At 25.9% G+C, this 26,814-nt stretch overlaps 1 protein-coding gene across 5 annotated transcripts in view; it reads left to right on the plus strand.

Moving 5' to 3' along the window:
• The window catches only part of LOC129981957 (cell adhesion molecule Dscam2-like), a 545,016-nt gene that overhangs the window by 219,941 nt on the left and 298,261 nt on the right, over positions 1-26,814 (plus strand). For all 5 annotated transcript variants that reach the window (XR_008785388.1, XM_056093028.1, XM_056093030.1 and 2 more), the window contains 2 exons: positions 2,517-2,924; positions 17,139-17,297. Coding sequence is in view for 4 of the 5 variants with exons in the window: in XM_056093028.1 (XP_055949003.1) it covers positions 2,517-2,924; positions 17,139-17,297 (567 nt within the window). In the remaining variant the exon portion in view is untranslated. The remainder of the gene's footprint in view (positions 1-2,516; positions 2,925-17,138; positions 17,298-26,814) is intronic.

Genomic DNA, 26,814 nt, shown 5'->3' on the forward strand with positions numbered 1-26,814 from the left:
ATTGTACTCCAATGCCATGCATGGCGTTATTTGGGATAACATATTTATTGCAGAGTATGCGACAAAGTTTTGCGGAGACACTCCCAATGTTTTCGAAAATGTACTATACGTGGAACCTATCATCAAGAATGCACATTTAATAAAAATTTTCAAACTTTAGCACATCAGGAAAAGAGTAAAAATTCTATAATAGAATCCCATCTCATTCTATCCATTTCTGTTACAATAATGAAAAAGTATTAATATGAAACAAATATGAAATAATTATAAATATGAGCAAGTAATTCAAATAAAAACTGTAGAAAAATGTATTCAATCATTTGCAGATTTTCCATTTTCAACTGTTCGTTTAAATTTCAATAAGCGATCCTAAGTCATGAAAAAAATGAGATAATTAATAGCCAATATATTTTTGATGATAATAAGCTTAAATTTCAATTAGATCTTAATAATAAAAGAATCAGCAAGCTTAAAAGTTCTTAATTAGAATTTAATTAACGAACGTAAATTTTTTGATAATCATTCAATTAAGAGTGAGGCCACTTATTCTCGCTGTGATATTATTAATTTAGAAAAAGGAATGTTTCAAGAAGTTAGTGAATGGCGTTTAGATGAAGATTGATAGAAACGCCTCTGTAAAAACAAAACGTTCTCTTTCTCAAGCTGTAGCGTATGACACAGCAGTTACCACTTTTGATAAATGAGTTTTAAAACAACCTTCTTCTCGGATGATAAAATATTTTGTTCTATATAAAAGCCAAAGTAAAGTTATTATATACTCCGAAGCATTTCCTTTTATTTATTGTCTCCTTCAATTTAGTAAAAATCTTTTCAAGAACATAAAATTTTTATTGTAACGATAGAGCAATGATGAAATACAGCATGTCTCAACTCTTCCTTTCAAAATGTCGCATGAAGTTTTCTTTGATGTGTTGAAATTCTTTTGTCTCCTTCTAAGCTGAATCGAAATGTTAGGAATATTTTATGATTTGTAACTAGATATATGTGAGAAATATTCTAAGAATTCATTGCATTTGGAATTTCAGTATTTCTTTAGAAAAACGTTTCAACAAAATTAGTATCATTTTTTCAAGCACAATAAGCTTTATGATTAAAAAAAACGTTGTCTTGTATTCTCAGAAAACATCGACATTTGATTTGATAAGTGAGATTATATTCGAAAGTTAATGAGAAAACTATGAAGATATTTTTTATTTTTAATTTCTGCAAAATTATTGTGATTTTTCGGTGTTCTGAAACCTGTCTGTTAAAACGTGGGGAAATTTCTCATTTTTTATTAATATATATTTCTAATTAAACGTTATTGTAATGAAACTTTCAATTTGTGAAATATATGACGATACATTTCAATTTCCTTAATTTTCAAATCTATTTTTATACCATATTTCAAGAATTAATAAAATATGAGACATTTATTAGAAAAATACTTTCAAAATGAAAGAATTCACATTTACAGTTTATTGTGTGTATTTTCAAATGTACTTAAATGTATTCAACGTAATATATACTATACATTTTTTAAAAATATTTATACAATTAATTTTTTTGATTGATATAAATAAAACTCCTTTATCATTAATAATAGTGTACTAATTGCCATTTTTTTACATATCTTTTACTTTAAATGGATCAATTTGTAATCATTTCCTGCTACAAAATTATTTACGATATACATTATTCAGCAATATAAATGTTATTTCTTATAAATGTTAATATAAAAAAATTCATCATGATGAAGTTTTAAATACATGAATTATTATATACGAGTTAGAAAGTTTTCTTTAACAATTTTATATCCTCAAATTTATTGTAATTTAAATCATCACATTAAAGCATAAATTAACAATGAATAGTTGATTTCAAATTGGTAATTATCTTGGTAAATTACCTTATGCTGAGTTGTCCACTATAAGATAAACATTTTTAATGATGCCGTCTTCCTGCAATGTTGAATTCATACAGAACATAATCAAAAAGGTCTGCTAATAAGTTATTATAAAACGTCAGGTAAATCATTTAAATACTACAAAATACAAACTGTTACATCGTACAAGATTTTTTAATTAATACAAACCAATTAGTATCAAGAAAATGCAAACTGTTTCAGCGTTTTAATCATAACCTTCCCTAAGAATGAAATGGTGTATAATATCCGATAATTTGCCAACAAATTTTATATAAAATTTTGTTTGAAATACCAAGTCTCAAGTGATTTGTAATGTATTCTGCAATAAAAATGAAATTTCAGATTACTCCATAACAAACTTGAATACAGTCTTGCTATAGTAAAAAATAACCATTTTGATTGATGTACTAAAACATTCGGAAATTAAAAAAATAATTCCTGGAAAAAATTATTTAATTTCATTTTAATTCATAGATAGCAACATAAAGTTCCAAGCGCTTGTAATTATGTCACCTAAAAAATATGATATTTGTTTAAATAATTAGTTTACTTCAATTTGTTCCATTATTCTTTCTTCATTTTATTGCAGAGGAAATGCCCACATTCATCAGAATATTTCCTGACCAAATCCACATGCCAAGCCAATTAGTATCATTACACTGTTCCGCAAGTGGTTCCCCTTTGCCTCAGATATCTTGGACATTGGATGGAGAGCAACTGTCGGAATCAAGACGTGTAAAAACTGGAGATTACGTTCATCTGGATGGTTCTGTTGTCAGCTATGTCAACATCACTGACCTCGCTGTATCAGATGGAGGACTTTATGGCTGTGAAGCCAGGAATGACGTCGGAACAGTCAGCCACTCAGCTAGGATTGATGTATTCGGGCCACCTTTTATTCGGCCGATGGGAAATTTAACAGTTGTTGCTGGCACTACAGTGACTATAAGATGCCCCGTGTCTGGTTACCCTATCGATAGAACATATGTTGAGAAAAGTAAGTATGAATATATATATGTGTCTACTAAAATATTAGGTTTGTGCTTATTAAGTTAAATAATTTATTAATATATTTACATAATAATTTGTTGTAGAAGTTTAGACTTCCACCGTTTGGTAAAGGCTTGTAGACGTATAATAATATTTTCAGAAAAAAACATTTATCCATATTTTTTTATCAAAAAAGTGAATTCATACGTATACTGAAATCTTAGTTTTATTAATAGTGTTTCTGTTGCAGAAGTGTGAAATGCATAATTTAATTGAGTTCATTTTCGGCTCAGATTTATTGCTCATACTTGTATAAAAAGTAATGAAATAGTGTTTTTTACATTTTTTTTTATAATATACAATTGCAATATAAATTAAAATATTTTTATGAACAAAAATCTGAAATTTAATTCAATTTATAATCCGAATAAAATGGAAACATTTATATTTTAAGTATAAGTATTTATGTATAATATAAACCTTTATATTATACATAAAGATTTATAAATCATTTTTTCGAGAAAAAATTATTCGTTCTAAATCGGTAAAGCAAAAATAATATTTAATATAAATTGAAATTTATATCCGTAAGCCTATTTAAATTTTAAAGTCCTGGTTATCCTTTTTTTTTTGTATTTTTCTTAGTTTAAAAAATAAAAATTATTCATAAAAAATAAGACGTTACAGCATAATTTATTGAACACTATTTGTTTATATTAATTAAATAGAAATAATTAAACCTATCTCCTCAGAATTGTAAAAAAATTGATAGAATTTAGTTGCCAAATACTACTTGTTCTCAATCATGTCAAAACAATTTTTTTTTAAAAAAAAAGATTTTTAATTTAGAATGTAAAAGAATTTAATAATACGGATCCCTTATTATTGAGATTAGATTCAAATAATAATTAAAAAAATGAAACGTATTTTTTCTTTCTTTCCTTGATTTCAAAGAACAAAAATAAGTAGAGTCGACTAATACCACCTTGTCCATATGTACCAGATTCACGGGACTCTTTTGAGTTACTTTAAAAGCCTGTTTTTTTTCCAATACTTGATTTGATATTTTCTTTGATATTGAGAGCTCTATGAACCTTTCAGAGTAATTATATATTGTTTCTTTTAAAAATCGTTGGAAATTTACTCTATGTGTGAACTGCTTATATGATGGTATATAATAAATATACTAATGGTATATAATAAATATACGAGAAAAAACAATTATTTTTAAAATATAAATGAAGTTATCAAAGAAACTCCTAAATAATAATACCAAGAGAAAAATTAGAATTAAAATAAAAATATATTTTCCTCAAAAATAATAGTTTTTATGACAATATATGTAATTATATTTAAAAAAAAAAGCTTTCATTTTTTTATATTGATTAAATTTAGCCTCAAGGAAAAAAATGTTTCTTTTATATCTGGCATAAAGTTGTCATAGAAACAAATATCACATCTTTAGCAAAACATCAATATGAATTGAATAGAAATAAAATTTAGTAGAATAGTGGAAAATTGACTTATTTGGGAAATGAAACTTCACACCATTATATTAAATGTAAGAGAAATATTACCCACTTTGAACAATTCAAATTTCAAATAAAAAAGCAAATACTTTTTTGTGAGACAACTTATACAAATAAAAATGTGGAGGGTTTTTTATTTCCATAATTTCTTTTGTAAAAAAGTTATATATGTAATAGGTTCTTCATGAATGGTATAGAGGAAATATATTAGAGCAATATATGTCGAGAAAAATTTGTTCTTCTTTTACTAGAGGCTTGGGATCATGTTTATCCCTTTCGTGTGCTAACGTTTTAGAATCATTTAACATTAACACAACAACAGAAAATGAAAACGACTTTTTAAGCATTAATTTAAATAATTTATATATTTTAATGTAAGTATATATTATATAAATGGAATAAGTCAAAAACATGCAATGCAGATAAATTTAAAATGTAAGATGGAATGTTTTAACATAAGAAAAAAATGTTTTAATACATTTGTTTGGTTAACAAATAGAAAATGTATTAAAATAACAACTCCATTACACAAGGAGCAAAATTGGTACTCCTTTTGAAATAAGACTTTTTTTTTTAAAAAAAAAAATACGAAATGAATTATTCATTCTTTAGGAATGGCAATTTAAATTTTATGAAATCTGGAAGAAAATCAAAAAACCATTTTAAAAATTCGTTAAATTTTTCTTTTTCCACTTTTTAATAAGTTTCTGCTAAATAATTTTTTTCTGGGAAATATTAGTAATAATAAACCCATTACAATAAATCTGAAATGTATTGAAATCAACAATTTTTTTAATCGATTTACTTACTGACCGAAGTAATAATTTGTTTGATTTCGTGGAAATTAAAACTTTTATTTTTATGGAGATAGAAATGAATGAAAAGCATGAACTCGTTTGAAATACTTTTTTCAAATAACAAGAAATAAACTCTCTGGATATTATTATTATCAATAATCTTTGAAAGACTACATAGTTATTGGCTGCTTTCTGATAGTTGATAAAAATTTCAATCGCATAATATTTATTAAACTTAAATTTGTATTAAAAAGTGAAGGTTTATGCTAAATATAAAAATTCTAAACGCAATAATTTAAATCATCATGAATACAGAATTTAAACTTATCTTGAATGTTTCGAAAAGAATGAAACAAATTTATTAATATATTATATGTGGCTTCTCTAAATTTCAGGATTAATAAATTAACAATTATTTAGATTTTTAAATAAATAGATATTAATAATATAAATACAAGACACTTATAAAATGCATAGATACAGTATAATTATAGACAATTTTTATATATTTTGAATATTGGCTTTTTTAAAATTTACTTTGAAATGTAATATTTCATTTGTTTCTACCACTTAATTTTATGTTATTTGTATCCAATGCTTTTTAAATTAATTTTCCTACTATATTTTTAAAGTCAATGTAATATACAGTTTTTAATTATTGAAAAAGCTTAAGATCAACAAACTACTCAGTCAATAGAACGTTTAATATCGAAGTAAATCGTGCTATTTTGCCTTTTTTCTTAAACCATTTCACTAAAGAGAGAAATAAAATAATAGTTGCAAGTAATTTTGTTTGGAAATGAAAAATAATGTTTGCTTATTGTTAGTTTGATATTTTTCAAAAGTAAACAGAGTTTGTGTTTAATTCAGAAATCTAAATTATTTTTCGATGCATCATATACAAACCATCCTCAATTTAAGAATTAAACTTTTCTTTAATGGGGAAAAAACAGTACAAATTATTAAAAAAAATGAAAATATTCAGCATGATTTCAGATTTATAAATTTATCTTGAAATGCTCTAAAAAGAAAATAAAACTCTCTAATTCCCATTTGGTTTATTTATAAAAAAAATGAGGAAAGAAAAATGAATAGTGGCTGGATTGGGCGGTTAATGAGTTTCATAGGATAAGCAACTGCTTCAGAGTAGCATTTATCCCGAATCTTCCTCACTTCCCCCTTCATAAATCAAGAAAAAAAGTTTCGACCTAAAGCAACAACACACAAAAAAAAGTAAAAAATGGTGCTTTAGGTTCCCAAAATGCTCGAAAACGCAAAAGCCAAGTTAAAAAGCATTACGTGAGAATCTATCATTAGTAACGGCTTGTCTCTTTTATGGCAAACCGTTAATTCCGCTAATGGCCAAATTCATTATGAATAAATGTGCTAATGAAACCTTTCATTAGATGCGTCAACAACTTGTGCTGTAGTGGTATTTATTTTAAAACAAACATTGGATGCATTGTAGCTCCCTAAGTTTGGGTTAGTTCATTCATTATTTTTTATGTAAAATCGGGAGGAAAATTTATTTTAATGTATATTTCTTTGGGTTGCATACAACGTTCAATTGCTAGCAAAGAAATGATCAACAAAGAAATTGCCTTTTTAGAACGATGAATTGTGTAGTTCACATGTGAAGAAAAGATGCATTAAATGCATTTAAGATGCATTTGGAAATTCCTAGTATTAAAGACGATCTTTTCTCAAAAAATTCAGAGATAATTTCAAATGTTCTAAAACTTTTATTGAATTTTGCATGAGCTTTAATATTTTGATTTAAATACACTTCATGAAATTGACGGCCCGTTACACAAAATATATTTCTATCAAGTCTATATGAGCAAATATCTAAAACTGAAACTATACGTTATAAGATATATAAAATATTCCAAATTCAAGAAATTTGTATTAAAGTGTGTTCGCTATTTTATCTCGTGTAATCTTAATGACAGAACTTTTATATATACATTTAAAACATTTACTGTAAATACGATTCTCAGCATCCTTAATTATTCATACTCTAAAACATCTAATCTTGCCTAAATTTTGACAGTTTTGTGTAGATTCGCTTATAATTATGAACGATTTCTTATATGTAACAATTTCTTCCTAACTACTTGTATTGTATTCAATATTTTTTTACTAATAAAAGGTAAATTTTAAAGAGAGGATTGTTTTAAAATTAATAAAGAAACAAGTTAAGAAATGCTTGAATCACTTATTTTCTGATTCTATAAATTATTCTAGTTTATTGTTATATTATTTCTTTGTTTGTTTACGCATTTATTACAGCAGACATTTACGTTTTTTGATAGTTTCTTCAAAGATTTCTGCCATCTGTGATGATAGCCAATTATTCAAGGAGTTTTCTCAATTCTTTAATAAACCTGAATATTTATTTGAAGTTAACAAGCACTTATTTTTACTATGTTTCTAAACTAAAAAGGGAACAAAGTATATTTCGCATCTGACAGACATTCGAAAAGCCAAAATACAAAATATTGGGAAATTAAAGTGAAAAATATTAACACTAACTCTAATAATTACCAAATTAGCCCTTTCTTGAAGTACTTTTGAGCAAGCACGTTTCACCTTTATTACATTGTAAAGCATCGATCATTTGGCACCTTAAAGTTAAAAAAAAGACGTTTTAAATTTTTAGCACATACATAATTTTTGCTTCAATTAGTATTTGTATTTGAATTATTTATCTATCATTAGCACTTAAAATAACTATTATAGAATATAATGTTTAAGAAGTAATTTACGGTAAATACTTTCATTCAAAAAACTTCTTTTATTCTTCAATGAATAATATTTAATCTTTCATAATTTCATTCTTCTATTTTAAGAAGACAATGAATAACAATACACGAGATAATCAAAAATTCTTCCTATGATTAATTAAGATTAAGACTAATATGTAGATTATAGATTATGATTAATAAAATTATTAAGATGTAGATTAAAATTAATGTGTAAATTTTAGTTTTAAATACTTATTCAAAAGAGTATTCGACTATTATTATTATTACTTAGTCAAAAATTCTTCCCATGATTACACAATATTATTAAAAAAAGTACTGTATTTTGGCACATGGCTATTTCCGGTACATTATAAAGATGTTTATTAGGTTTTTTTTTTCGAAAACCATTTACGTCAATAAATTTCAATGTGAGCACTCTTGGTAGCTTAAAAAAAAATCAAATTGGTATTACGATTGTCCACAAACGTTGTCCAACATTTTGGCTGCCGCACCAGACAGCATCTGTGATCCCAAATTTGATTATGTCAATATCTTCACTAGCGTTGCAAAAACTAATCTTTATGCAACCCCAAAATTGACATTCAGACATAATGATAGATTTGAATTCAAAGAAAACTTTTTTATTTCCTTTTTTCTGCCATTTTCATAGTAGTCGAACGGAATATCACTATTTCTGCATTACTTGTGTTAACTGATAGATTAAAATAAATTTAGAATAATGCTATTTCCTTTTTAAAAATTTCACAGTATCATATTCGTACAGTATTTGCGCTTTTTTATAACTCAGTAACTTTTATAATCAGTAAAGACTTTACGGTTTGTATAATATGTAAATAATATAAAGACTTGTATAATATGTAAATTTTAATTGCTTATTTTATACGAAAATCTAAAAGAGCACATCATAATAAATGTTCAATATATTAATTGGCTTTGAAACGATTAATATATTGTTAAAATCATTTTTGATTTATATACTTATAAACATGTTTTTTTTTCTTACAATCTTTCCTAGCAGTTTAAATAAACGTCTCATGATCATGCTCGATTGACTGAAAATAACATTTTTGAATCGAATTTGAAAATCTCGCAACAAGCACTAAAGTTAAAAACTGACCTCTTTGTATATAGTTATCTGAAAAACATTCAAAATATCATAAAACTGTACATATGTTTAGAAAAATAAAACATTATTTTCTGATACATACTAACGTTTTATGCATTGAAAACAACTTTTACATAAACGTATTGCATTACCCTGTTCCTAAAAATATGTTATCTTAGTAGAGAAACATAGGGATGTCAAATGCAATTTTCTTTTATTCGAAATGCTGCTGTTTTAATATAATAAAACAATTTTTTTTTATTCCTACTCCGGCATGACTTTTATTGGCAGAGTAGCGTATTTCAGACAAGATATTGTTTTTTTACGTCCGATGAAATAAATCCTTCGTTAAATTTAAACTTATATTTTGATATATATTTTTTATGTCCTTGTAAATATCTGGAATGTATCAATATGAAAAGCTGCTCTGGAAATTTGTATCTTTCCAAAACAAAAGTCGAGTTCCATATATTATAGCAGAGATAAATATTTCAATTTCAACTACAGATAAAGCTTAAAATAATATTATATTTTTAGAAATGTCCCTTCTTTCCATACAGTACCTCCCTTTTAATATTTTAATAACACATTTCTAAAATATTGGAGATGGTTATATATTTACAGTTAATAAAATACTTTTAATGACAAAGACATATTTGGTTTTATTCGAGTGAATAAATCCGTCATGTTACTATACAGTAGCTTCCTTTTAATCTTTTAATAACAAATTTCTAAAATGTTAGAGATGGTTTTATATTTTCAATTACTAAAATATTTTCAATCATAGAATGAAAAATTTTGCCTTATTTGAATAATAACTACATTCTCAAAAAATTAGGAAATATAAATTTATATGTATTTGTTCAGTTCTACTTTTATATACAGAAAAAATAGTTCATACACTCTGTACTAATAAAAACAAAATTTCGCTCGTACATGTTTAAAATTGTTCGAGTAATAAAGCTTTGAAAGTCACATTTTTATTCACTTAAATTCAATAATCACCTCAAAAAAAAACCATCTGTCAATGCAGTATTGTTTCTCCATCTTAAGTATTTTTTTTAAAAGAGAACTAAAATTGAATTCATTTTTTTCTGATAAAGTAGTTCTTTTTTATTGAATTTCTTCCTATGATTAAAATTAAGGAATTCCATTTGCCATTAGCCACATTCCATTTTGCTACTTTAAGTTTTAAGATTATATATGATAAAATTATTCACATGATACATTTATACATTTTTGCGTTCTCACCTCTAACAATTGATGGAGGCTGGAGAATATTTTTCCAGCGTGGCAGCCTTAAATGCTTTATTGCTACATTTCTTAGTTTCCATGCCTTATTACAGATATTCGAATATAATTCAATTTCCTATGCAAATAAAAGTAAAAGTGGAAATATTTTTGTTTTAAAAATGTAGTAATTCCTATTTTTATTCATTACAATAATTATTAGTAATTGAGTATATGTGGATTTTTCTGCTGAAAACAAATATGGAAAATGTAATTATTTTATTTTCAGCCTTTTACATATACCTGAACAATAGTTCGAGTACCTTTTTAATAAACAGCTTGTAGATATGTTTCATCATTGAGACTAATTCCATACGAGCGAAAAATGCAACATTGAGTTTAAAATGCTAGATCAATTTAATCAATTTTAATTAAAACATTTTCAAATGGGATACATTTATTTATTACTAATACTTAAACCGATTCTGTACAACTAAATATAATGAATTTATAATGGAATTCAAATTTTAATTCGAAACAATAAAAGAAATTCATTAGTTAAGCCTGATTATTCAAAGAATTATATTATTAAAGCCTGATTATTCAAAGAATTATATTATTAAATTCATTATAATTATGTTAAAATAAAAATATTTTCTTCGTTTAATCCGATGAAAATAATATGGAGTGTAAATAAGAATCATAAGTCAATATATCCAATTTTAGCTGAACTTAAATAAATACAGGATACAATAAATGAATTCCCATAAATTTCATTAATTTCAAACATTGCAAAAAACATCTATTCATATTTTCAACCATCCACCTCCTTCTGTTACTTTTATCCAGTTATCAATTTCAGATAGGCGCAGAGAAACTAAATTTAAATTTTATTTCCAGAGAAATGGTTTGATATTCCCTTGGTAATACCAGCTTATTTGATACATATTTGAAACGAGCAGTGCAATCCCGGAACGATAAACGCAATACGTCTCGGCAAATATCGTGAATCAACTATATTCAAACGGAAACAGAGCTATTGAACTAAACTGTTCGAGTTTTAAGTCAATATTTACTTTGGTCTATGCACAATTGTGAATGGTGGAGACTGAGGCAGACATATTCTCGTATTCGATTACAAAAGAATCTTATATTCCAAAGGGATATCTAAATGCAAATAAGCAAATAAAATCCGTGCGATATCAACCCATAATGCGCTCTTTCTTTTCTTAAAGAGAGCCTCCTGAAATTTAGGATGCGCATTGTAATTCCAATTTAAAATGATAGCCTTTAAAAAAGAATATCAGCAGTGGTATCGATTATAATTTCAAATACATGCAATGATATGGATGAGTCCCATTTCTTTATTTTTCACTTAATACAGTAGGAAAGAAATGATGTATAAATTTACCTACCTTTAGAACAGTTACTGCTTATAAAAGTAAAGAATTTGAATAATTTAGCTCAGTACTCTATTTTCCTTTCTGACATTAAGTTACTATAAAATAAATTGATCGAATATATGAGTGTTCGTGTACATTATTAGATAATGTGTATATTTTATTTACTTGAAATCTTTTTCAATAAAGTCACCTAACTATTAAAGGTACTATTACTACTATTATTGCTGTTTAAGTTCAGGACTTTTTTTTTTTTTGTAGAATATTTAGTTGAATTATCCATATTTTCAGCGAAACAAATATTATGGTAAATCAGAATAGTTATATAATATACAGACGTTTTATTCTATTAACGAAAAGTATATTCTCTAAAGTGTATTCTAAAAGTATATTCTAAAAGTATATTCTCTACTTTAAATTCGTTATTACTATTTTCAAATATTTTTCTAGAAAATTGTTTTAAAAACACATTTTAGTTAGTTTCTGAAGAGAATATATTTTTTTTATAATTAAAATTTTAATCTTTCAAAGCAGCAAAACATTTATTGATATCATACTTGAATGCATTTTTATTTGGGAAAAGTAAAATCAAAATTTTATTAGAATTCAGAAGAAAATACCTCAAATAAGCGTATTTCTTGAAAATAGATTTAAATAAAATAATTTTAATACGCTCTTTGCCATTAAACAAGATGGAGAAAAATATAATTTTTAGTATATTTTTTACACAATAAACCAAAAATAATAGAAAAACCTACATGAAGATATTTTACATGCAGACTTTAACAAAATAAATAATTTGTAATAATACTATATTAATACTACATTTTCTACTTGATTGTTTTTCTAAATTTAACTGATTTATTGAATTCTACAATGCAAATGGCTTATAATCTCAGTATGATGCATTCTGTCATTAGGTTAAATATAACAAACTTCACTTGTCAGTATAATATACGTTCATCAAGATAAATGAAGAACAAGATATTTTGAATACAAACTTTCCTAATTACCCTTTACAATTAATGATTTGTATTTACAATATATTGGTACTCTAAAAATAATTTTTGTACATTATTGCTTCGATCTTTTCCATGCATTTTTACTCTAAAATTAAACAAACAAATGAAATTCCAAAAATATCGTGTTTTATTTTGATATTAATAAATACAGTTCACCATTAAATTCATTTGACATGTCTATATCTAAATATCGTTATTTCGTTATGCGATCTATTGTATTTATCAAAATTAAAATTTCAATGTACTATACGATATTAATATTCATACGTACATGCGTTCTGTTCGAATATTTCGCATTCAACAGTCAAAATTTTCATACAAAGTTCCTCGATGTAGGATTTTAAAATTTATTGATTATTTTTTATTAGCTTTCCATAATTGTCATTCACAGGACCACAGAAAATTAATTTGTGAAATATTGTGTACAACATTTTTATACTCTCTTTACATGATTGTGATTTATGTTTAATCAAACATGTTTACAAAGGACCCGCATTCTGATTGATAATGATTTGAAATAGCAGTGTTCGAATACATAGACATCTGCACAATTTATGAGACTGGAAGTAAATAGAGAGCGTCTGTTAAATTTTATGAAAATTAATGAGAGTACATTCTCATTAATAAAATGAATATTCTAATTCAAATTGAATTTGAATAATAGTTTGAATTTAATTTGAATCTGAATGAGGATACGGTACTTGTTGGTTGTAACGGCAACCAAAAAGCGCCTAGAAAAAAATTCACCGATTTGGCAGTTTCAATCGGCAAACTATATAGCATGTGATTATAGAACTTGATTATATTTTTATAGTTTGGTGAAATATAGTTTGATTTTCTTGCCGTTTTTTTCGTCGCTGTTAAAACCGAATTGTACCGACGATACATTCTCCTTGTTTTATAAATATAGTGAGTAAATTCAACTAAACTCAATATGATGTTAATTGTGAGTTTTGATTTTTTTTTTTGTCAATTCAGTTTTTTGATATAAAAATGGGAAATGTAAAAAAATGTAATTGTATTTTGAATTAAAAAAAGTGCATCAAGTGAATTTATTTGCTAAATTGTAATTTCTAGCAGTGTAACGATGAAACATACTTTGAGGAAATCCAGTGGTATTTCTGAATACTAGATATGCTGATAAGGTTTAAGTATAATTTAAAAATTGTGTTTGAAATCTAAAGGAATCTGTCAAAAATTATTTTGCATTAATTTTTATAACATAAATAGAAAATGATTTACTATAAGCTTTTCTTTCAATTGGCTTGTTAATTGATTTTGTTGGAAATACTTTTATTAAATAGTATTCATTTAATTGCTATAAATTGTCTGATTGTTGAATCAGACACAATATATTCTTTTGGTACTATGGTATTGGTATATTTTGTCACACAATAATATTGATTATAAAGTATTAATTCTTCTAATATCCGCGAAATATTAATTAGTTATTTTTATAAATAAAAAGGGGAAAAGCGATTATAAATTACTTTCTTAAAAATTGAAAAGCGATCTATTAAGACATTAAACATTCTATTACATTAGACATTAAGGTAGAATTACATTAATATCGAAGAAATATCACATAGGAGAAAATGCTTGCTTTGATCAACGGAAACATTTTGCAATCTATAGGAATTCGTATGGATGAATTTATTAGTCTGAGATCCACATTCCAAATTCCGAAATGATCCAAACCGAAACAGATCACGATGAAGAAGAAGAAGCAAATAAAATACAGAAAAGTATATTATTCCTTCCAGACTACTAGCTCAAGAAATCAGTGCTGCTGTATCCCTTATCTTCTGAATGAGAACGTGTCCTAGCATCGTCTTTCAGTTCAAAGATTGGAAGGAGGGGGGGGGGAGGTAGGAAAGAAAGATAGCTGGGAGCAAAGGACGTGCGTGCAGGGATTCTGGGAGGCTGAGAGATGGAATTCATAGATATGGAATGAGGTACTTCTGTTATGGTCAGTAAATAAGACTGAAAAAGAACAAGATTCGTATGAGATGAGTTGCAATGGGAGATGATGCACTGTGCTTCAGTAATGTCATCTAAGAAGCTCTAAAAGTAATGGGAAGAATCGGTAGAGTACACCAGTAAAGGATATATTTCTTCTGATATATTGTCATTCACTTGTGGGGGCATGATTAATCTTGATTTTATATGTGCTAAGATTTCGTATATATAATTCAAGTGTGTCATCCGTTTTAGTCGTTTGGGATTAAATATGTTATGAATTTCTATTAGGACTGAAAATGCCATGGAAAATCGTCGCAGCTCAATTAGTAAAAAATGGTAGTAGAAACTAATATCTAATTTTTTCCATGTGAATATCTTTTTGTGTCATGAGTGAAGCAATTAAATATTATATTTATTCCTTCCATTAAGAAATTATTTCTAAAAAGTAAAAATGAAATCTACGATCGCAGATTTCCAGTTATCATGTGAGAACATTATTATTTTTAAGTCATTATTTGTCTTAATTAATTGAAGTCATCAATCAGTTTAAACCAGTTTGAAACAATGACGGGACTTCTCTATCGATCTCTCTATCTCTCTTTATATATATATATATATATATATATATATATATATATATATATATATATATATATATATATATATATATATATATATATATATATATATATATATATATATATATAAAGAGGATATATAATGATATTTTTTTAAACTTCCGTTTTCAATTTTTCTAGCTGGCAAACACATTTTTTGAGGTCGAAAGATTTTGAGATGAAATAACAGCTATGATGTTATAGTTCTACGTCAACTTTTTAAAAACGCATCTGCTGTCAAAGACGCATGCATAATAAAAAAGCAATACTAGTAAAAGCAGGTCAACCTTTCAAAAACGCATCTGCTTTCAAAGAAGTATACATAATAATAATACAATTCTGGTAAAAGCAGTTAAAAAAATAAATGCGATTAAGATATCATGATGGAAATTGCCATTTATACTTTATCCATTGCCGACGCGATTTCGAGCTTCAATATTCATTGCCTAGGTGATTTCGAGCTTCAAAATCTCCTAACCAAAACAACACAATTTTCTTACATGATAATAAACTTATGAATAAAAAAAATTATTATTGGCACTTTTTTAAACTGTATTATATGCTTGTATTTTGTAAGAGTTTTATTTAATAGTCAAATAATAAAAAAAAATTTTTAAGCTGCCATCTCGATTAAGAATTTGAAATTTTGAAGCCGGCTGTAATATAAAGAGTGCATAGCAGCAAATGTTGTTTTAAATTTAATATTGTATACCAGTTCAAAAAAAAAAAAGTACCTAAGTATCATGTTTCAGAATAAGAGATTTTGAAAGTAATTTTGGAACTCTCCTGAATTTGTCAGTAACTTTATTAATTTTTGTGTATGAATTATTGTTTAAAATAGAATCTATTATGCAGGATCCTCAAAAAAATCATTCCCATGATCTTTACATCACTATTTTGTCTTAAATGTGATAAGTAGGTTAATGTCTTATAACAGGAAATTTTCCTCCAATTCACAGAATGTCTTCAGAGACTAAAAAAAGTAAATAAAATAATAATGTGCAATCTGATTTTTGAAGCATTTTTATTTCTTAAAACAAAAACAAAAATGTCGTTTTATTTCAACATTAATTTTCCTGATAAATTGCATTTTATTATGTATTTAATTTATTTTATATATATTGTCAGTTCGAAATAATTTAGAGAAATTATTTTTTTTCAAATTTGTGAGCAAATTATTACTGTTATTAACCGTATTATTTATTAAAAGTATTAATATCATAAATTTATCATAATAGACTTTTGATTCAGCAAATATAATATGCATGCATATTTTCTATAGTTCTAAATCAGTTTGTGGATTGCAGAGAAATTTGCTGATATAAATTATCAGGTTGATTACAAAGAATTAAAAAAAAATCTGATTTAATTATCCTATGCTAAATTTGATCAATTAATCATGAATTTCTTATACTATACTTTATTTTCCAAAGGCATTTTATGTTCATATTTTCAATAGTTTTAATTATTCTAATTACGTTTCGGATTTGCATGTATGTATAAATATTTTCACAGAGAGCTTATATATTTAAGTCTCTTAGAAGTTTAATATTCCTCAAATGTGAATATTTGTATTCTAACACAGATAGTTTCCCTTGTTGTGCCGATAAATATTTTGCGCGGAATAAACAATATCTATTTTCTCCTGATATACAACAACAACAACCATTTCATGCATGACGATCTATCCACTAACTATGTCATTAATATATATTATTGTGCATCGCATGTAACATGATAAAGACCACGTGATGAATGGTGACGATAATGCTTCGTCGTACCATCTTGCAGGTGGAAGCAAACTACCATATGGAGATCGTCAATCAATAGATCAGCGTGGAATTGTTCGTATCCACAACGTGCGAAAGGAAGATGAGGGAATCTATCGGTGTGTAGCAACCAATGGAAGAGGGGAAAAGGCTGAAAGACCCCTTGTTCTAAAAGTTGTCAGTAAGTATCATATTACTCATCGAAAAAGAATCTATTTTACATTAATAAAGTATCTTGATTTTAGAATTTTAAATCTGTTTATTATCATTTAGTCATTAGTCAGTATTTAGTCTTAACAGTTTTGTGCTTAAATGTTTTTATATAAATTTGAACAAAAAAATGTATGTAGTATTCATTATTATTTTTTCTTTATATTTCTCAATGTTAATTCCTGTTTTTTTTAGTTATTTTAGATATGAAACTTTATGCATATTTTTAATAAAATATTTCTTTAGGAAAAAGTGTTTTAATTTATGGAAATAGAGAGGAGCATTTTAATTTATGTTATAAACTGAAAATTTTCTTATTTCTCTTAAGTGAAAAGAAAACCAATTCATTTTTGTGGTTCTAGTATGAAACGGAATTTCGTAAGTTAGTTCTAAGAAATAACTGGTAATGCTTTACTTTTCAAACGATGTAAGAAATTGAATTTTAGTTTCCAATCTTAAAGAAAGCCTTTTAAATATGGACAAATACGTAAAATATCTCTAAAAATGTTCATTTATTGTTGAAATATAATTTTCTGTATTATATGATATATAAATGTTCTTTTTCATATAAAATTTGATATAATTTATGCCAGTATCCACTTATTGCAATTTTCGAGATTCGTTATATTTTTCCATTTCTTAGGAATTGCATATTGAATAGTTCTAAAAATTTTCAAACATGATCTTTAAAAAGACAATATGAATTTTAAATATTGTTTTTTTTCCTCTATGGGGCATATTTTTTTAACACTCATTTATTTCATAATACCTACTGAATTAGTAGCACAATACATTTAAATATTATTTCCCCTTAGAATAACAAGAAAAGAAATAAATAGAAATTAAAATTCGTTTAAATTATATGCCTGTTTTTATCACATTTAACATTGTATTTTATCTTCAAGTACGAAATAATTTAGCTGCACATCCGCTTTTTAAGAAACTTTTGATTCCTATTTCTTTTGAATTTGAGAAAATATAGATATAAGACATATAGTTGCAGTCTTTAAAAGTATGTTCATAGATACTTATACAAAAAACTATGGAATCAAGTAAAATGAATTAATACTTCTTTATATTATCGTAGTCACTATATCTACTTGACAGACGATAGGTTTTATATAAATTCTAATGGAACTTATTGCTATCATATGAATAAAGACTTGCATTATTTGATAACAACAATGTTAGGTATATGAAACTTTTAAATTCTCATACTTGATTTATATTGAGTCCGTATATTATCTTTCTTTTCGAATGCTGGTGATATCATAAAAATTTCGATTGGAATGGTTCATGTGTCTACACATGATCTGTTACCTGAAACCCAGTAATAATATTCATGCTGTCCTAAAAACTTGCTACAATATAAAGAAAAGCTGAACAAGCAATGCTGAACCATTAGTATGTGCTTTTATAAATAAGCAGGATAATCATATGTAAACACCCATTGCAAATAGGAATGCTAAGTACTCTCTGTGTTTCAGAAGGCATTTTACTTCCAAAGTAATACAGCATGTTGCAGAATATTTTACATTATTTTTATTAAATATTCAACAATATTATACAATATTGAGAATATTGTTTAATATCATATGATGTATAATATATGTGTGCTGCTAGGGTTACATGGCATTTCTCACTACGAACGGGATTAATTGGAGGTAAAACCACTTGTATACATAGACTAATTACAAATGTTAAATTTCTACAGTTGAATCGAATCGCTTATGATCAACTCAAGTGGTTTAATATCTTCTTTATATGTTGTTTTAGCATATTGTTATAAAATAATGGTTTGTATCTCTCAAATTTTCGCTTGATATAATCTTGATTTCTGCTCTTAAATACTTTAAAAATGATTTATTATTTTGATTAAATTATTAGCACGTCTCTATTGTAAATATCATGTAAAATTCAAATTAATGTTAAAAAAATTATATAATAGTATTTGTAAGAACTTTCCATTATTTTATACAGCATTTAAATGTTAGTAATATTTGTTGAAAATTACAAGGCATCCAATGTCTCCGACAAATATTGACATACATTTTACAAATAGTTTTCAGATTAACGTTGGATTAATCTGGGTGCTGCTTCTTACAGATATAATAATAAAAAAAATATTATTTTTTGCACAAAACTCCATAATTGTTTTTTCGCTTCTTAGCATAATTATTGTAGATAATTTATCATGTGTATTTTTTCGTTTTCATATTCTGCCTGTAGAAAAAAATATGTAATTAGCAACATCACGGAAGATGCATGTTTTTATGGTAATTAAATATTAAGATGGAAAGTTGTTAAATTAATGAGTAATAGTTAAAACAATACAGAAAAAAAAATCAAAAAAAAATTCTACATATTTTTGAATTTCCACTGAATGATATTAATTTTAAAATGTAAGCAAATCCTACTTAAAAAAAATCTGAAAAGAAATAAAACGATAGTTTCCCAATCTAAGATTTTTTTTTAAACGGGCTAGAATGAATTATATAAATTGACATATTAGAAGATTCATATTGATGATTTTCAGCAAATTGTTTCTAAGAAAAGATAAAAAAAACCTGTTAATAAAAATGATAATTATCTTATTATAATTTCGGTAATGTTTTTTATTAAAAAGGCACTGAACATAGATCGACCTCTAAACAGAAACATCGTAAAATAATAGTTTCCAGATTAGTAAGAAATAGTTTTTTTTCACGAATTGCCAAAAATCTTAGTCTCGAATCTGTATTTTTAGAATGTATAAATTTGTCTGCGTTTTTTTTTTTTTAAGTTAAAGAAAAGACTGGATCGAATGATTCAAATATTTATCCTCATAAACAATAACATTTGTCCATCTTTCGTTGAACAAACGTATTTCGCTTAAAGAAACTTTGTTTCTTTATATGCAATCCAGTTAAAGATTTAATTTTTGTTATATACGTGAAAATTGAAACTATTTTCACGAAGTGTTATCTGCAGGCAGTGAAACAGATCTTCGTTAGGAAGAGCAACATATTACGAATACAGCAAATGGCGCAACACACACAAGTTAAATTATTTCAAAATTTATTTCACTGATCTGGCAACATGTTTGTAGCACTGTCATATTAGGAAAAAAAAATATTTTTTGCAATATTCTGGTTTTTCCTTCTGTTTCACTGATCGTTCAACTTGATCAAATGATGTATCTGTATTGACTTCAAACTTTCAAAAAGCCTAGACCACTCTTTGTAGCTTTTATTCGATAGTGAATGTTATCCATGAAGGTTCAACAGTAAATGAAGTGTTTCTGCTGCTGTTTTCTTTGCAATGAAATGATTTTATGTTAAATGATTTTCTACTAGTGTTGCCTGTTTAGCACAAAACTCGACATGCTTTTTTATATGTGATATCAACCAGAGGTCGCACACTAATTTTCAAAGATAATTGACAAGTTTTTCAAATATAACATTACCGATTTACTTTCAATAATGCAATATTACTAATGTTATCTATTAAAAATGGGTGGAATGCTATTGTATTTCTTTATTTTCAATATAAGACATACAATGAATCTGTACATGGAATCTGTAATTATCTGATTAATACTATTGGAATCTTCAAAACATTTACATAGTTATTACTGGAATATTGGCAATACCATCATTGTATTGCCAATTCATTTGCTAAGGCATTCATATCGTACAATAGCCGAAATTTTACTATTCTATTACATTTTAAAAAGTAACACAGTTTGAGAGAAAATTGCATTTTTCAAAATGTTTGTAAAATTTTCTTAAAGGTTCATTTATAGATGAAAATTCCCGTTTAGTTTGATATTTCTAGTACATATATAATGTAGCTTATTCAAACCGAAAGCAAAATCAAACTATTCAATAATTTTGAATTACTTCTAATGTCGAGATATATCTGACATTTTCCTGCTGAAACATCTCTGTTAAATATATAAATAGATAAGTTTTATGGCTGTTTTTAGAAAACTAATCTTGGCTTATTGTTTAAATCGGATTTTAAAAGCTATTATAAATTTCGCCATTGACATCATTTTATCAGCACTCTTAAAATTTGACAAATTATTTAAAAAATTTCTAGGCATTGTTATATATTTCATTTTTATCATCAAAGTCTCCAAACTCGTTGCCAAGGCTCCAGATTATTGACCTGGCATCCATTCAAAATTCGTTAAAATTGCAGTGTCTCTTTTCCATACCATGCCACTAACAATGCAGGGAAGCAAATTACAGAATGTAAAAATTCACAAAATATATTATACTGTGGTCAAAAAAGCTAACAAAATAATAATTTATTTCTACTGACTGAAAAAAAATTACTTTCATGCTTAAAAAAATAGTTCTTCGATGTATTCAAATTTTAAGGAACATTTTAAAGAAAATAATGACGCAGTTAATTTAATAGAGAACTTTTGTGCTCATAATGTAGAAACCATAAGCGCTTAAAAATTTTTGAAACTAAGAAATAGACGCAGTAAAGCTCTTCTAAAGGAATAAACCGGAGAGGAAATAGAAAACGATGTTTTTATTTAAGTGATTACCGTGGCAATACTTAACACTTTTTTTTCTTCGAAGTCCACCAAAAGAGCTTTTGTATATAAGTGCCAAATATTTTTCTTCTCCATTTTTTTTCACTTACATGATGGTTCCTAACCATTTCTGACTGAATCAGAAAAAAGAGAGTAAAATCATCTCTGATATGGTGAAAGAACAAAAATGTGGAAAAAAAATGTAACAAATAAAATGATTTCGCCTGGGAATAAGACGAAAAGCCATGCACTAAATTTTATCCTTTTGTTTTTATACGTGAGAAGTATTGTTGGCTTGAAAAAAAATCTGTAAGAAATCGCTTCAAGGAATACAATCGGGATTTTGCGGTTCTTTTAGAAGCCTTTTAAGAGAAAAATGTCAAATATAATTTTATATATATATATATATATATATATATATATATATATATATATATATATATATATATATATATATATATATAATATTACTATGATTCGCTTTGAGAGAAATTCTTTTTAAAATGAAACGTCTGTATTAATTTTATGAAAAATTATATTAATATTTATCTAATATCAATAATATGATCTTATCAAATAAAATTTATCCAAGTTAAAGGCATAAAACTTTTTCTAATGTGTTCTAATTTATTCCAGTTTTTTAAAATCAATGTGGAAATACAGTGGTGGCCAAAATTGTGGACACTTTTGAAAATCGTTATGTTTTCTAATTTTGTTTGCTTATAGAAAATGTTACATTTCAAAAAATGCAAACTCTTACATATCATTTTAAAGAGAATTTAATGCTGATTTCAATACAAAAATAAAATTAAAATATTTTCAATACAAAAAGTTATTCTTACTTAAATCTAAATAACAAACACAGTGATGAAGTGGATTGTATTTTCTTACTTTCCTGTTCCAATCACTTTTCTTATTCTGGGAAATAATAAAATTTTAATAACTGCCATAAAAAGATGGCATCATGTTTAAAGTTAGAACAGGTCATTATTGTGCTTTTTTTTCTATAGAATAAAGACTGTTTTTTTATGTAATGAAATCACAGATAAGAAATTTTGTTAAGCTTTTTAATATTTAGTAGGAATTGTTCTAAATTGTTATAATATTTAGTCATGAAGCAATGCCATAAAAAAAAAAGAATATAATGGACACATAGAAAGAGAACTAAAATTATTGTGTTACATAAATGTGGTCTTTCCAAAGCTGAAATTGCAAAACAGGTGGGTGGTTCAGTAACTACATATGACGTTCGAAAGTATTGTTTACGATACCAGGAGACAAATTTAATAAGAAACAAAGCAGGAAATGGCTGGAAAAGGTACACCACATCTGTTCATGACAGAAGAATAAAGAGACTATGCCTCCATGATCGAAAACTGTCATCAGCGGCCATTAGAAGTGAATTTAATGATGCTGGAATTTATGTCAGTTCAAGAAAAATCAGGAGATGATTATTAGATGTTTGACTAAGTGGGAGAATTCAACGAAAAAATTTACAGCAAATTACAGTGAGAAAAAGAACCCATTAATTGGCCAGATGATCAGTGGTTACAAGTTATACGGAATGATGAAACAAAAATATTGTTATTTGGTAGCGATGGCGAAATTAGGTAAGACATAGAATAAGCGAAAAACTACATCCTTACTGCATTCAGGCAACTATGAAGAACTCACTTAGTGTAATGATTTGATCATACATGTCAGCAGACGGTATTGGTCTCTTTCCTGTTATCGATGGGACATTAAATGCAAGAAAATATATTGACACTATTCTAGAGCCAAAACTTACACATTCCATCAGTGATCTCATCCCCAACAATGCATGATTTATTTTTCAGCAGGATTCAGCTCCTTGTCATAAAGCAAAAATATCGAAAGTGTGATGTAGTACAAATAGCATTGAATTGCTATCATGGCCAGGAAACAGTCCTAAACTCAAAGTTATTGAGAACTTATGGGACCGTTTGAAAACTCTTATATATATGAAGCGTTCATCAAATAAAAGTGGATTAATTGAGTCTATAATTGTTTCCTGGCATCAAACAATAAAATTAAGAGATTAAAACTGTCGTCAGCTCAATGAAACTTCAGTATGAAGCTGTAATAAAAAAAAATAAAAGCTACCTTTCTAAGCGCTGATAACTCACTGCAGTCATCAGCATCTAATGTATCTCGATAATTATTGCCTCTCAACTTTTTTGTATTGTAAATATTTGAATTTTGTTTTTGGTATTTAAGGCAGCATTAAATTGCCTTTAAATGATATGCAAGTGTTTCCATTTTGTTAAACTTTACAATTTTTATAAGCATACAAATTTAGAAAACATTAAAATTTTCAAAAGTGTCCAGAATTTTGGCCACCACTGTAAATGTACTTTTGAGGTGTGAAATAATAATTGTAGATAATTCATTAATCTAATTAAATATGAATGAACAAAAAAAAATTAAAGTGAACTTATAATGAAAATTTAAATTTCCTTGCAACCAGTGGAAAATATAAATCAAATAATGTTAAATGAATTGTAAAGGCACATCTAAAAATTAATTTGACATTATGAAGAATTTTCTATTCAAAGTATTCCAGCGATAAAAGAGTAACAAATTATGAATTATACCATATAATACAGACATAATATTAATAGAGGCAAGCTGACAAGTGTATAGTAATTCTTTATAAAAACTTAAGAAGTTGACTTTTAAAGTTGATTTTCATATTCTGTCATATAATAAGCTCAGGAACTGTTGAACTAGCTTGAAATTTTAGGGGCAGGAAATTTTTGTTTAAAGTTGAAGTTTGTGGAAAAGGTATTAAAATATCTTAATATATATCTTCGGAAATAGTTTTGCAATGCATGATGATCAGAAATTGTTAATAGAACTGAGGTATTGAAGAAATTCTTAAATCGATAGTCATTTATTGAATGCAATCAGAATTGGATCTCTAATTTCATATTTTTGTCACTTTTTTCTTAAGTACAAAACGCATTTCAAAAATAAGTTATTTCTCATACTGGTTATAAATTTTCAAAGTGAACTAATTACGAAAAATCTTTTCGATGAATAAAATACATCTAAATTAGAATAATACAGAATACCTAATACAAAAAAAAAGGATTTCATGATTGTAAAACAGATTAAAAAATAAAATTGTTTTCGTTTCAAATATTATTTATTAGTAATTACATTAGTAATTTCATTTGTACAGTGAGTGTCTAAAAGAACTAAACTAACTCACCAAAGAATTTTTGCAGTGTTGATAGTATGATATTATGAATGAAAAATATGCAGACGTATAAATTATATGGCATTTCAAAACTTTAAGTACTTTATAGATAATATGCATAACATTTCGTAGGGAATTTTTTTTAATCAAGAAAATGAGGAGACAAAGAAATTTAAGGTTATTTCTTCTTGCTGAAATTTTATTGTAATTTTCCAGTGCAAAAATGCAATTATTTTCAATTTAAATTGTTTTTAGCAAAGAAAAAGAAAAAAAAACTATATCATGATCATCAAAAGGATGCTGCGTAAGATCTCTAACTAATTTTTTTAAAACCTCAACTCCAGGAACATGAAAAAAAATACAGATAATATCTACCAAGAATCTAGAAAAGATTTAAAAATTCCCTATTTTAATATCCATAAAAAAAATTCCATTAAATTAATAGGGAATATATATTTTTATACTGCAATAAATTTCGTTAGATTCGGTTTTAGATTATTCTATGTTCTATCGCAAAATCTTTTTAATTACATTAGACTTTTATTATTTTTTTTTTTTTTTCGGATTAATTCAGCTTTTTCGTACTTTGCAAAAAATATATTATATTTAAACTTTTTTTTCAAAAATAAAATTGTTAGGAATAAAATTGCAGTAATGATATTTCTTGCAAGCAGACATGTCCTGCATTATTTATCAATCTAATTATTACTTATCTTAAATATTTATTTCCTTTTTATAATATAGTTTCCATTAAATCAAAAAATAATACTATTTTTTTTTTGTTTTCATTGATCTTAACGGTATAATGCAAATATTCAATTACTTGGAATTCAGCTGCGATTAAATGATGTAACAAGTACATCGTTGCTATTTTTTTTAATATAAAACATTTCCTTGATACTGTCTTGTTAATTTATATTAGTATTTCCACCATTTCCCATATTTTAATGTGATGTGGTGTAATGTATTTTTAATGCAAATATCTATCAAGTTTAAATTTTAAATTAGTATTAAAAATATAATTATATGAAACTTATGATAAAAGGCATAAATTTTGTTTAAAATGTATTCCATTCTTTACAGATCAATTAAACAACATGATTTTTTTTATGTGAAATGTTTCGTATTTAGTTGGAAGGTCAAAAATGAAAGATAATAAAGAATTATTCAGAAACTAATTCATGAAAAACTAATGACTCTACCATGACAAAGAAAATCAATTATGGCTTGATAATATATAATTTTCAAAGGAAATCATTTACATATAAAAGCAATAAAAGAAAATTTCTGATTTTATTTGGAGTAATATACGTTTATTTGGGGTTTTGATATATGTATGGAACGAAAAACAAAAGAATATACTCAGTGTCTCATCTGCTAACGTTTCAAGATTTCGCCTTTCCTATTTTATTTCCATTTGATTCTTTTTAATAATCTTACTCTGAAACGAACAGTAGAATAAAAAGAAAAATATATATATAACAAAATATTACCTTGAAACTATCTTGCTAATTAATATTATTATTTCCATCTTTTTCCAAATTTTTAAATGCAATATTATGTATTTTTAATGCAAATATCTATCAAGTTTTAAATTTTAAATTCGTTTTATACAATAATTATATGGAACTTATGATAAAACATATTCAAAAAACATCCCTTAGAGATGAATTAAAGAATATAATTATCTTTTGTGAAGCGCCGTATTTAGTTGAGGGATTAAAAACGAAAGCT

The sequence above is a fragment of the Argiope bruennichi genome, chromosome 8 (assembly GCF_947563725.1).
Source record: "Argiope bruennichi chromosome 8, qqArgBrue1.1, whole genome shotgun sequence".
In the NCBI taxonomy this organism is placed as follows: domain Eukaryota; kingdom Metazoa; phylum Arthropoda; class Arachnida; order Araneae; family Araneidae; genus Argiope; species Argiope bruennichi.